At 46.3% G+C, this 12,148-nt stretch overlaps 2 protein-coding genes across 3 annotated transcripts in view; one reads left to right on the top strand and one right to left on the bottom strand.

The window, feature by feature from the left end:
• Positions 1 to 1,685: 1,685 nt before the first annotated feature.
• Positions 1,686 to 9,334, bottom strand: PEG10 (paternally expressed 10; the record flags this gene model as incomplete). 2 transcript variants are annotated; one of them, XM_079931866.1, is made up of 2 exons in its annotated part: positions 9,115 to 9,334; positions 1,686 to 2,889 (listed from the first exon to the last, which is right to left on the bottom strand). In XM_079931866.1, the coding sequence occupies exons 1-2, from the start codon at positions 9,117 to 9,119 to the stop codon at positions 1,686 to 1,688; spliced, it is 1,209 nt and encodes a 402-aa protein (XP_079787992.1). In that variant the 5' UTR covers positions 9,120 to 9,334. The 2 variants fall into 2 exon arrangements, 1 of the variants encoding a protein (XP_079787992.1); XR_013829820.1 differs by having other exon boundaries at positions 2,749 to 2,889; positions 9,126 to 9,334.
• A 204-nt stretch (positions 9,335 to 9,538) lies between these two features.
• The window catches only part of SGCE (sarcoglycan epsilon), a 68,660-nt gene continuing 66,050 nt past the window's right edge, over positions 9,539 to 12,148 (top strand). Inside the window, 1 exon segment of the mRNA XM_079931586.1 lies at positions 9,539 to 9,743. Within this exon segment, the coding sequence (XP_079787712.1) occupies positions 9,635 to 9,743 (109 nt within the window). The 5' untranslated portion in view covers positions 9,539 to 9,634.

Below are 12,148 nucleotides of genomic sequence, written 5' to 3' on the forward strand. Positions count from 1 at the left end.
GTTTCACACTGCACCAATAATTGTGGCTTCCTTAATAAGGCCTCGGTCCTCCAAAGATGTAAAGAGAGTACCGAAACTGCAAGAAAAGTCATGTCCTCCTCCTCCTTGTCTCCCCCTCCATAAAGAAAACAGCATTTCCTGTGTTTGCATCAGCTTCTCAGTAACTATTATATGAGGAACCTGGCAGCCAATAATTCATATGGTGACAGAGGTTTCAGCAGGTAAAACCCAGGCTTCCAGGGTTTGCTGGGAAGTAAACTTATTACGAATTTTAATTAGATTGGCAGTTAAGGTGGAAAACAGAGATGATTCGTTGGTAAATATTTTGTCACTTCTACCAAACAGTGGAGGTCTGTGGGTGCTTTAGGATGTGCCCCAGTCCAGGGTGGCCCTGACCCTCTGTAGCCGTTTCAGAGAAAACCTGTGCCTCAGGTTGGTCTGAAGGTGCAATAGCCCAATTTAGCACGCAGTCACTGATTGAGAAGCTGAACAGGAGTTCACTTCGAGGGCAGAGATCCTGAAGGACATGATGCGTATTTACATGGTGCTGTAAGACGGCGGCGGGGGTGGGGGCGGCGGCGGCGGCGGCGGCTGTGGCGGTGGGTACTGGGGCACCGGTGGCTGGCGGTACCAGTGCGGATTCCAGGTGATCATCACGGGGACATAGAGCGATCGCCCCTGCCCATCTCGCCCCACGGGGTACCAGGCGAATCCTACCGGGTAGGTCGGGTACGTGGCATATGCAGGGTAGGTCGGATATCCTGGTATTTGAGGTACGTATTCAGTGTACGTCGCCAGGTGAGCTTGGTCTTCTAAATTTGGAATAGACAGTCGAGGATACTGATTCTGGATGGTGAAATTGTTGGGAGCTCGGCAGTCGTAAGAAACTTGCAGTTTCCACCCCCTTTTCACTTGGAGAACTTGGGCTCCGTTGGGTGCGACGGTGGGAGTAATGAGCCCATCTTTCACGTTTCGGGCCACAAAATCTCGCAGAGCTGCCATTTCGGGTTCCGACAGTGAGTACACGTGTCCGCTGGGAATACTGTGTGCTCCAGGGATCATTTCTATGTTAGGGTCAACCAGACGGTTGTCTGGGTAGACGTTTTCATCTACTGGAGTGTACACATTCTGGACGTAGTAATACCTCACGGGTTGGTAAACTCTGTATCCTTCCACCGGGTAATACAATGACGGTTGTGCTGGTGGTGGGAGCGCGGGTGGTATCGGAGAGTACATCCGGCAATGGTATCGGCAATATTCGGAATCGAAGACGATCGATCGGGTGCTCCACGTGATGTTGGGATCGTGTGTGCTCAGCCAGCGCACCCCTAGGACGATGGGGAAGAACGGAGACTGAGTCACATCGAATGACAGCACCTCACGGTGATCTCCCAAGTCGACGATCAGGTCGTGCGTTTCATGGACAACTGGGCCCGATGCTATGGGACGTCCATCAATCGCTTCTACAAGTATTGGCCAGTCCTTGACTCTCAGAGGAATGCCATTCTGGGCAACGTATTCGTGGTCAATGAAGTTGCCGGAAGCACCAGAATCAATCATGGCTCGGACAAACAGGGTGTGTCTGCCCGGAAGATGAATCTGGAGCATCACTTGCAAGTGTGGCGATGAAGCAGCATCATCTTGTGGGGACCTTATTAATTCCGGCCCGGTCGCTGAAGGTCCCTCTACAGCGGGGCCGGGGAGTTTCCCGCCGGCGAAGCCTTCGAGGCCTTGGCAGGACAGTTGTCGGCGTAGTGACCTCCATTCCCACAGTAGAGGCACAGGTTCAGCTTTCGGCGTCTTTCTTTTTCTTCCTGGGTCAGGCGCATGCGGGCACCTCCCACGGGCTCGGTCGGATCTACCTGGTGGTGGCTGTTGACGTGAGGCATCACCAGCGCACGGGGCGGGGAGCGCGGCTTGCGGGCGGCGGCTGCCCGGGCCAGCCTTCTCTCGATGTGGATGCACTGGCCGATCAGTGCGGACAGCGACTTGGCGACTTCGAGGCGCGACAGCTCCGCCTGAATGTGGTCGCTGAGGCCCTCGTGGTACTGGTCAATCAAGGCAGGCTCGTTCCAATCCAGGTCCTGGGCGATCATCTGGAAAGTGTTGGAATAGTCGATGACTGACCCCATGCCTTGGCGCAGACGTCTGATCTTGCGTTTGGCAGCCTCGCGCCGCTGAGGGTCTTCAAACACATGCTTCATTTCGGTCATGAAGGCTGGGTAGTTGTGCATCAGGTAGTGGGATCGCTCTAGCTTGGCGGAGGCCCAGCGGGCAGCACGGCCGGTCATCATGCTTGTCACGAAGCAGACACGCACGCGATCAATGGAGAAATCTCTGGTGCTCTTTTCCATGAAGAGCTGGCACTGGGCCATGAAAGGCACCAGCATGTCTGGGTTGCCGTCAAACTTCTCGGGAAGGTCTTCTGGGCTCTCTTCCTCGATCGGAGTGGCTGGGGCAGCAGCGGCTGCAGCTCCGCAGAGCTCAATGTCATCTTCCTCCTCCTCAGGGGCGGGCTCCACCTGCTCGCGGAGGGAGGTGTTCTCCTCTGTGAGTTTCTGTACCTGGTTCTGCAGGTTGTTGTTCTCCTCGGACTGCTTCATGACCTTCTCTCTGAGGTTGTTGATCTCTTCAGAGAGATCCTCCCGCCTTCGTTCGGCCAGGTTGGGGTTGTACTGGCCCCTTTGGCCGCTGCAGGGGGAGCTGGAGGGGGAGGCAGGATCGTTGGGGGGAGGCGGAGGAGGAGGAGGTGGGCAGTCGGGCCCCAGGGTGAGAGGTGGGGTGGGAGGAGACCTCCCAAGTGCAGCTTCACTCCGGTGGGGAGAGAGGCCTGGATCCTGGCCTCCTCTTCCACCCTTTCGCCTTTTGGTTTTCAGAAGCTTTTTGTTTCTGTAAGTGAAGAGAAAAGCATACATTCAACATATGCATTTAAAGCACCACAATACAAAGAAGATTTTATCATTTACAGTATCTACTAAAGTACTCTAAACACATGAGTATTTAAAGCATCTCTTTGTTCTGCTTGCTCACATCAATAGTTCATAAACAGACAAAAGCCCTGCAAAAAAGCTATTAATCAGTAGGACAGTAGATAATGAAAAGCATCCTACTTTTTGATGTCCAAATGACTTTTTCCTCCTCAACAATCACCTGTTCATCATGATTCAACAATACACAACTGTATCAACAGCACTATGACCTTTACTGACTAATAAAGAATGAGGAGACACTCCAAACAAGAAGTTTTATAAGGAGAGAGCAGAGCAAGAAACTTTCAAGCAAAGATTGATAGTGGAAAAGTTACACAAAGTAAAGTCAAAATTATAACTTTATTATTAGAGAAGTTACCCGAAAAGTTGCTACTATTCCAGCCAATAGAAAACCAAGAAAAAGAAAGGGGAGGGGTGAGTTAAAAATCACAGTGCCTGTATTCATCAACCTGGGGAGAGAGGGGCACTCCGGCCCACTGTCTCGACCCTGATCCACCTCTACAGAGAAGGCAACTAGTCATCGAAACAAACAACAACTGCCACCAGACCAGTTTGGATTGTCTGAATTACTTTTCGGGCCATAATTTGATTTCCCAAAGAGAATTCCCTTTGGGACAGAAATGGCAATGAGTAGCAACCTGTGTATATCAGTTTCCCTCCTTATTATGCAGTCAATCAACAAATATCAATTGACGTCTCCTAGGAGTAGCTGGGCTATAAAATGGGACATTCAAAGAAGCCCAATAATAGTATACCTCAAACTTATAGTAAGGATTTAATTAAATAATGCAGGTAAAGCACATAGTGAGTATTCAATAACTGTTAGCTGATATTAATGAAGTTATTAATAAAGAACAGAAACTTTAAATTTCTGTGTAATGAGGCTGCAATTAAAACAGGGAGGGGCTGCAACTATGGCAACCTGGGGATGCACATCCCACTAAAGATACTAATTTTTTTTTTTTTTTAAAATACTGTGTTGGTCAGACAAATCCAGGGCCTCATTAGGCTTGCAGGTCAGCAGTGTGCAATCCCAGGTTTTTAAACAAGGTTTGTCAATACAGCCCCACCTAAAAGTTTGTAACTGAGAGTGGGATGGGTCACTCCTAGCGGGGTGAGTGACTGTGTGTGTGTGGGGGGGGAGGGGACAGGGGGGTTAAATGTCCTAATTATGGGTAGGGTGACGAGAAATCATACATATAATAAATCAGCACACAGGGCCTGTGTACTTCCTGGAAATAGGGTTAAATTCATTTCGAGTAATTATTTTAACACTTTGATGATTTTTTTAACAGGCCTCAAATTCTCATATTTGGAAAACTCTAGGAAAGTGCTCAAAAGTTTAAAAATATAATATGTAAAGCAGGCAGACTGCCTATTCACTACGTTTTAACTTGGCAGTCCTGGTCACCTGTTCCTCTCTGACCCATCAAGGTAAAAAATGGACACCAAATTAATTATGTAAAATAAAGCCACAAAGATAAACGTGTTATTCAGAGAAGTTAGGTGAAAAATAGCTAATATTTCAACCAATAGTGTACAAGGGAAAAAAAAAAGGTGATGGTAATCAAACATGATGCCTGGCTGTAGAGAAATACCCCTTCCTCCTTCCTTCCTAAGACCCCTCCTCATTCTTTAGGCCCCTCCCCTGCCCCTGCCCTGCCATCCACAGCCATTTTCCCTATGCCCTGGACTGTGGGTATGGCCTCTTCAAGGAGTGGCTATACAGCAAGTAGAGTCCTTAAGGGACAGAATTACTGTGCCATTTTAATAGTTTTAAATGCTACTTAATTACTTTAGTAGCTTAGGCTATGGAAACAGCTAATAGTTGACATGCAAGATAAAATCTTCAAGTTTAGAAAAAAAATATCAGAAGATGTAATTAACACATCATAGCCTGTGACATTGTTTCATTTCCAGCTGCTTAAAGACAATTATATTGGTGACATTCAGAAAATGAGGTCACAAAATAATGCAATTTTTATTAATTAAACTTAAGAGATTTAATGTCCCATTAAAAAGCAACTAATAAGCGCAGGTCAGGTGACTCAGGTGTCACTTCTGTCATCAAGACACTAATACTTAAAAACTTAGAGACAAGACTTCTGAAAAGGCATTCACAGCATGGCCTGGAGCATCGCGACCCAGGTCAGGAAGGTTAACAACCTATATGTCAATCACAGTCACTGGGGTGGGCTTTAATGAGGCCCAGGTCTGATGGTTTTCACATCTGCAAAACACGATAGGAGAGAAATAACAACACATTAGGAAATCAGCAAACAATCACTGTATTGTTTTTGGAAACGGAAGATTAATAAGAGTTTAAAATTCAAATGCTTTTGGTGATAGGAAGGTAATATAAAGGTGAGAAGAGACTGGAGATAGGAAAACAGGAAGGGGCTGCAACTATTTAACTTGGGGATGCATACCCCACCCCCCCATCTTTTAATTCTTGTAAAATTTTTAAATACAGTGCTGGTCAAACAAATTCAGGGCCTTTTTTTACCTTCGAGATCACCGGTTTGAGGCCCTTAACTTTTACCAATATCAGGCCTAAGGCCTACACTCCCGGGGTTTGTAATTTTGGGGTGGGACTCTAAGTCCTAAAAGAGTTAACTGCCCAGAACAGAGTCGTTTAACCATTAAAAGTGATAGGGCAGTGGGCAGGCAAGTCAACAGTATAAGTAAAGTTTACAAATGTTTAAACAGCAATTGGAGCACCAGTTAACATGGGAACAGGAGAACGGTAACTTGACTTGAATATAGGACTATGGCTCCTTAAACACCCCCTTAGTAGGGGCTGGACTGGGAAGGTGGGTCAAGGGGCCCTGTGCCTAAAACCTGGAAGGACACACAGCATAAAGCTAAGCTCCCTGGGACAGATGCCACCATAAAGGTGACATGAAAAAGAGTTCAGTATTACTCTATTTAAGAAGTAAAGACATTTGCTTCATCTTTGACTCTTCACAATGACTTTTGAAACTTTCTATCCACCGCACCCCCCCTACAAACACACCAAGGTGCAAAAGTAGCCAAAACCCGCCATACATTAAACATCGCACTAGTAAATGACACTTCATTAAACAGTGCTTAATTGTTTTATTTGCAAACGTCCACATTTCTTTTTGAGAGCTATGAGTACTATTTGCGAAATGCAAATTCTAATAATATGCACATTTTTCAAACCATTGTTTTGAACCTCTTTAAAATGCAGACACAAATTCCGAAGAGAAGAGGGGTCAGGGTGGCAAGGTGGGTAAAAGGGGCCTGGGGACTTACTGAAAGGTGTAATTATGATTAGCACACGTTATTCATAGATTGTATACTTGTTGGGGGCTTGGGGGGAGGGGTGATTGGTGGGGTGTGACAGGTTTTTGGGAGCCAGTGCTTCCAAATGCCCCTGTAACACTCCTGGCTCATGGTTTCTAATATATGGAACCAGGTTTTAAAATTTCTTCATTTAGTTAGAAACATAAATAGCGGATTGGCAGTTAGCTATAAATTTGTTTTATATAGATATTTTTAAATGCCAGCTAAAACCTTCAATCTATATTTTCTCATGTAACCACTTTGTTACGTTACACAAATTTTAAATGACAATTATGTACCATTAAATAATCCACTTGCCCCAAATTTAAATAATTAGCTTTTGCTTTTTAGTTTATAAAAAAGCTAATTATTTTGAGTGTTTTGAATTTAGTTGCTTTGAATTATAATTACCGCTTACATTATTGGAGCTTAAAAATGCTTTTTTTTTTTTTTTTAAAGATCCTGTTGAATGAGAGAGAGATAAGGCAAGCAATGTCTTGGACAACCCAGGACAGCAAAACACCATAGGAAATAGCCAGGAGCAAAAAACCAGAACACAACGGCAGACACCAAGGAAGACACTGAATAAATCAGTTTACTCTGGTCATTTAACACTTATTTGTGCCTACAGTGTGTCAGGCACAATTATGTAGGCAAGTTAGCCAGGGCTAATCCCCTAAAATTCCAAGAAAAAAATCCAGATAAACACCTCATCCTTGCTCAGAGGCCAAGCCAGTAGCACCAACAAAGTCACTTAAAACTCCTGTGAAACAAAGTTCAAGTTGTTCTTTATTTTGTAGCCACCAAAGCATCTGATTCCAGTACGTCCCACCACAAAGGTCCACTAGTGTGTCAAAAGAACTTGAGTTTTTTAGTTTTAAAAAATTAAATTTTTAATTTAAATTTTTTAAGGTTTAAAAAATCTTAAAATTTAATGATGTTAAAAGCATTTAAAATATTTTTTCATTTGCAGTAAAAACGTTTAGCTAGATTGCCTTTAGAGGCGCCAGCCACGTCAGCTTGGAAGCACCCTTCATAAGCCACTATCAGGAGTTTAAATTGTGGGATTATGTTGTTTAACATATGCAAAGTGCTTATTAATGCCATGTATAATTATTATTGTTGTTAATTGTCCTTATTTATTTTTCTTATATTTATTAGACACTGGTGGATAAAAAGCAAAACCGGCGCAGAAGAGAAACCGCAGCAGCGAAACCGCAGGAGAGCTGGGCTGTGCAGCCAGGCGCAGGCAGCGAAGACGCAGGCGCAAAGGAGGGGTACCTGATGGGAGGGGTACCTGATGGGAGGGGTGGGGGGGCCCACACTGCGCAGGCGCAGGTGGGCCCTGGGGAGGTGGGGCCATAGGCCAGCCCAGAAGAGGCTGGTTCAGGGCGGGGCCAAGTTTTGAGAGGTGCGGTCTGGAGGAGCCACTCCAGAGAAGGGGGGCTCAGAGGGAGGAGGGGTCTAGAGGAACCGCCTCAGAGGAGGCGGGCTCGGGGAGGCGCGGGGTCTGGGGAGGCAGGGTCTAGAAGGCGCGCTCTGGGAAGGCGCGCCACAGAGGAGGCGCGCTCTGAGTAGGTGCTGGGAGGTGCTAAGCCTGTTCCTAGGAGATACTGCAGAGAAGGCGCGCTAGGATGGGCGGGGCAGGTCTGAGACTGGCTGCATGCCTCTCCCAGGATTCCCCCCTCCCCAAGCACCTCCCACCAGCCTCCAACAGGCAGATTCATTTCATGCAACAAGAGCAATCACCCCCAGATCCAATCCCCCCCCCACCACCCCGCGCCTTCCAAGACTAAGCAAACCAGTTTCCACAAACTGTTGCTGGACGCCAATTCGCGCCACCACTACAACTATACCGCCACTTCAATCAAGCGCAACTAGGCAAGGCAGCCCGCTCTGCCACCACCAAAAGATTTTTTACACTCAAGTCAGCGCCCTTCCACTCCACTGCCATAGCAGGAGTGGTGTGGGCAGAATGTTAAACACTAATTTTTGCCCAGGGCTCCATTTTGTCTAACAGCACCATCATGCAGAGAACCGTCCTGTAGAAAAACATAGTGGGAGCCATTCCAAAAGGTGTGTAAGAGACAAAGGGTGGGGTTCCTCCAAGAAGACAGAGTAATCTTACTCTTCAGTTCATGTGCACTTCAGCTGGTTTCTTTGTAGCGCAAAACAGTGCAGCTTGTGTACCTCTGCAGCTGTTATTACTTTGTAGCGCATTTTAGGTGTAAATTGTTCCGCAGCTCATGTACCTCTGCGGTTCCTGTGTCTTGGAGCGCAATGAAGCGCTGTTGTCGTGCTAATCGTTATCATTTTTGTAGAGCTGATCTTCTACAGCTCAGATTTTGTAGCGCATTTAGAGCGCAAATCAGTCATCAGTCTGCGGCTCACATATCGTTGCAGTTCATACTGGTTCTAGCGCAAAGAAGCATCCATCAAGTCTGTAGCGCATTGAAGCGCCCATCCGTCCGTAGCGCATTTGAAGCGCTCATCAGTTTGTAGCGCATTTGAAGCGCCAATTAGTTTGTAGTGCATATCACTTTGCAGCGCATTTGCAAATTGGTCTGTAGCTCATGTCCGTCTACAGCTCATGTTTGTCCGCAGCTCATATGTGTCTACAGTCCGTATCTGGACTTAGGTTCTGGAAATCAAAGCCCTGAAGGCTAGGTTTCTCCATGCAGTTTTGGGGCACAGCCAGTGAAGGCGTGACAAGGTGTGCGTGGAGACATTCCAGGCGCTACTCCATCTCCCGCAGCTTCCGATAAGAAGGGGGGAATGAATGTGATCTTAAAAAAAAAAAAAGAAACATCCTCACCGCATACTCACCACGCGAGGACTCCTCTGCGAAGACACTAAGGACGGGGTCCCACACCTGTGCCAGGCGTGGGCTCCGCTGGGTGCTCGGCAGCCCGGAGTGGCTCCGGACGCGAGCCCGCTCAGCGGACCTTTCGCGAGGCTCGGTGGTCCCTCTTCGCTGGTCTCCTCAGGTCGTAGTCAGGTTTCTTCGACACACACCAACCGAAGTTGAAGCGCGTGTACCGAGAGCGCCGACTGGGAGCCTTATATAGGCTGAACCGAGGAGGGGGGCGCCAAATCCCAGCGTGCTCCGCGGGTTAGGGGGGCGGAGGGGGGAGCGGGGGCGGAGGGGATGGGGGATGGGGGGTGGGGGAGATGGGGGTGGGGGCGATGGCCACGCTACACTGGCCCGCCGCTAGAGGGAGCACGGGATTAAGGAGGGGGTGCAGGATGCTGATGCTGAACTGGCCAAGCTGGGAGGAAAGAAGAAAGGGAGGGGAGTGGAGAATCGAGGACGGCCCGGCCTAGGCAGGCCAAGAATGCAATTGCCCTGGTGGTGGGAGCTGGGAGACCCTTGTGCTTGGACGGGACAGTGTCGGGGGACACGCAGGATGAGCCCCGCAACCACTGGCACCTTCTTGCTGACAGGTTAGTGGCCCGCGCGCGACGGGAGGTCCTGGGGCCAACAGGCCGCCGCTTCCCCATCCCCCGCCCGGGTTTTGGGTACCCGGGTGCATTTTCTGGGCATCAGCCCCTCTTGCTGCGGAATCCCCAGTGCACCCCTCCTCCAGGACGCCCCGCACCCCACTTCCCGGGCCCTGTACGTCCCCTACCAGGCTTGACCCCTGGCCTTTTTTCTCCGCGCCCCCTGCGGGCCCCTCCCTGCCCGGAGGCGCCGAAATTCCATCTCCAATTTCCATTCCCATTGCTCCCCCACCCCACCCCCAGCAGTCCTGGTGGTGAACCTCTCCCGATCCCTGCCTGAAAGAGCTGGGGGTCGTTGACCATTTCGGGAGGGGGGGGTTGTGGCTTACCCCGCGAATGGGGCTCTGCGGCCCAGAGGCGCGCCGTAGGAAATGGGTGTCAAGCTGCGCCCCTCTCTACACAAACGCATCTTTTTTTTCCTTTTCTTGAATCCGATCTGGAGAGAACACAAAAATGTGCATTTGAAACGCCTAATTCTCCCCTCTTTCTAAGAGAATTTCTCGGCGACGGAAATCTCGTTTTTCTTAGGTTTTGCGGAGCAGGGAAAAGGAATCATGAAACGCTAGGAGCCAAACAGGGTGTTGAGGTCAGGTTAACCTCGGCTGGGGGCCAGAGATGCTGCAAACAGAAAGGTTTGCCCCACCAAGTGCACTATTTCGAGAAAGCAAAAACAATTAGAAACAGCTGTGGATGCCTCCAGTGTAGTTGGCGGGCTTCGGAGGCTCCCAGCTACGGCCTTGTGGTGGTGATTACGAGGTTTACGCAGAGACCTAGATCTCTCTGCAACATTACATTTTTCTAAATCTTGTAGGGTGAATGAATACATTTAGTCACGGTTACCGCACGTTTAATCCTTTGAAGCGTGTTGCCGAGATTCGGCCGCAAATATTTGTGTATATTTATACATATAAACATATATATTTTACGTTAGAGAAAATTGCAGTGAGTTACAAGACTTTAAAATACTGATGAGGAAGGATGCTGGAAAAAAAGCCTAACGTGGGTTTCCATTTAAGTGCCTCAGAGTGTTACGCACTGAGGAAAGGGACAATCTGTTGATAATCTTAGTAAAAGAAGTTTAAAATGAAAAACCAGTTGCCTACAACTGAGTGAGGTTCCTGAAACACAGATGAGACACATTTGTATATAAAGGCTAAAACAGCATATTTCAGTAACATTGCTACAGATTATTTTATACATAGAGGATAGATAAGAATTTGACCCATTGTAGGAGGATAGATAAGAATTTGACCCATTGTAGATGATACGATAGCAGAGATCTCACTTAAAGTGAGCCTTTCTAGGAGTAAACAGAACTGTAGCACATTTATTGAGATTCTACTTTTTAATCAGAAATAAAATGTTGACTGTCAGATATGTGAATGAATGAAGTGCAGATTTCCAACACTGAAAGATATTTTTCTAGGAAGTTGGGTGAACATAATTATACTGTTTAGAAGTGCCTAGTGCCTTTTAATGTTTAGGATGTTCACTCTTTTCTGCAATGTAGAATTTCAGGATTTCTTATGTATGCTAGAGTACTGTTCTGGTGACCTCCGGACTGTCAAATTCTTAGCATTTTTAATCCAGGAGAGTTACTTCATCTACTTGTTTGTTAACTGATAGACATTCTTTTTTCTAAAAAATGAAATTAAAAAATAGTATAGGTGATAGAGAAAATTCAGGTTTAAAAATCTATCCCAAGACTTTTAAAGTTTGAACAAGTTTGAACCTATTTGAATTTTTATTTCAAAATGTTAGCCAGGATTTTTTTTGGTGGGGGGGTGTGTTTGTGGGAAAAAAACAGCTTTAGTATTATCCTTATCATAATAAAAGTAATTCCTATTCATTGTACAAAATTTAGGGAAGAAAAACTCCAGAAACTGGGGAAAAAAAAAATCAAGAAGAAAATCAAGATCACCTGTAATCTCTTCATCCTGCGATAACCCCAGTAAACATTATGGGCTCTACTTTATCTATGCATATACATGTGCGTAAATAATATACATTTTTCACAGAGTTGCACATGTATAATTTCTAAAAATTGAAAATGGGATCAAATTAATTTCCTCCATTTTTTCTCTTCAAGGAGGCTTAACTATCTAATAACATTAAATTTGCAGAGTTTTTTTAAAAAGGAAATAGTATTAATTACTTTTTCTAATTAAAATTTTAAATGAACATTGGTACAGAAATATTTAAAACCAAAGAATAGAGAGTTTCCTCTGATCTCACTATTCTAACATACACATAGTAATCATTTGTTATATTTCCTTGTGTTTTTTATTCTTCTACATATGAAATAATTTTTGCTCAGAAATAGATTTTTCTAAGGAAAAAACATCAGT

Source organism: Stenella coeruleoalba, assembly GCF_951394435.1.
Source record: "Stenella coeruleoalba genome assembly, chromosome: 9".
Lineage (NCBI taxonomy): Eukaryota > Metazoa > Chordata > Mammalia > Artiodactyla > Delphinidae > Stenella > Stenella coeruleoalba.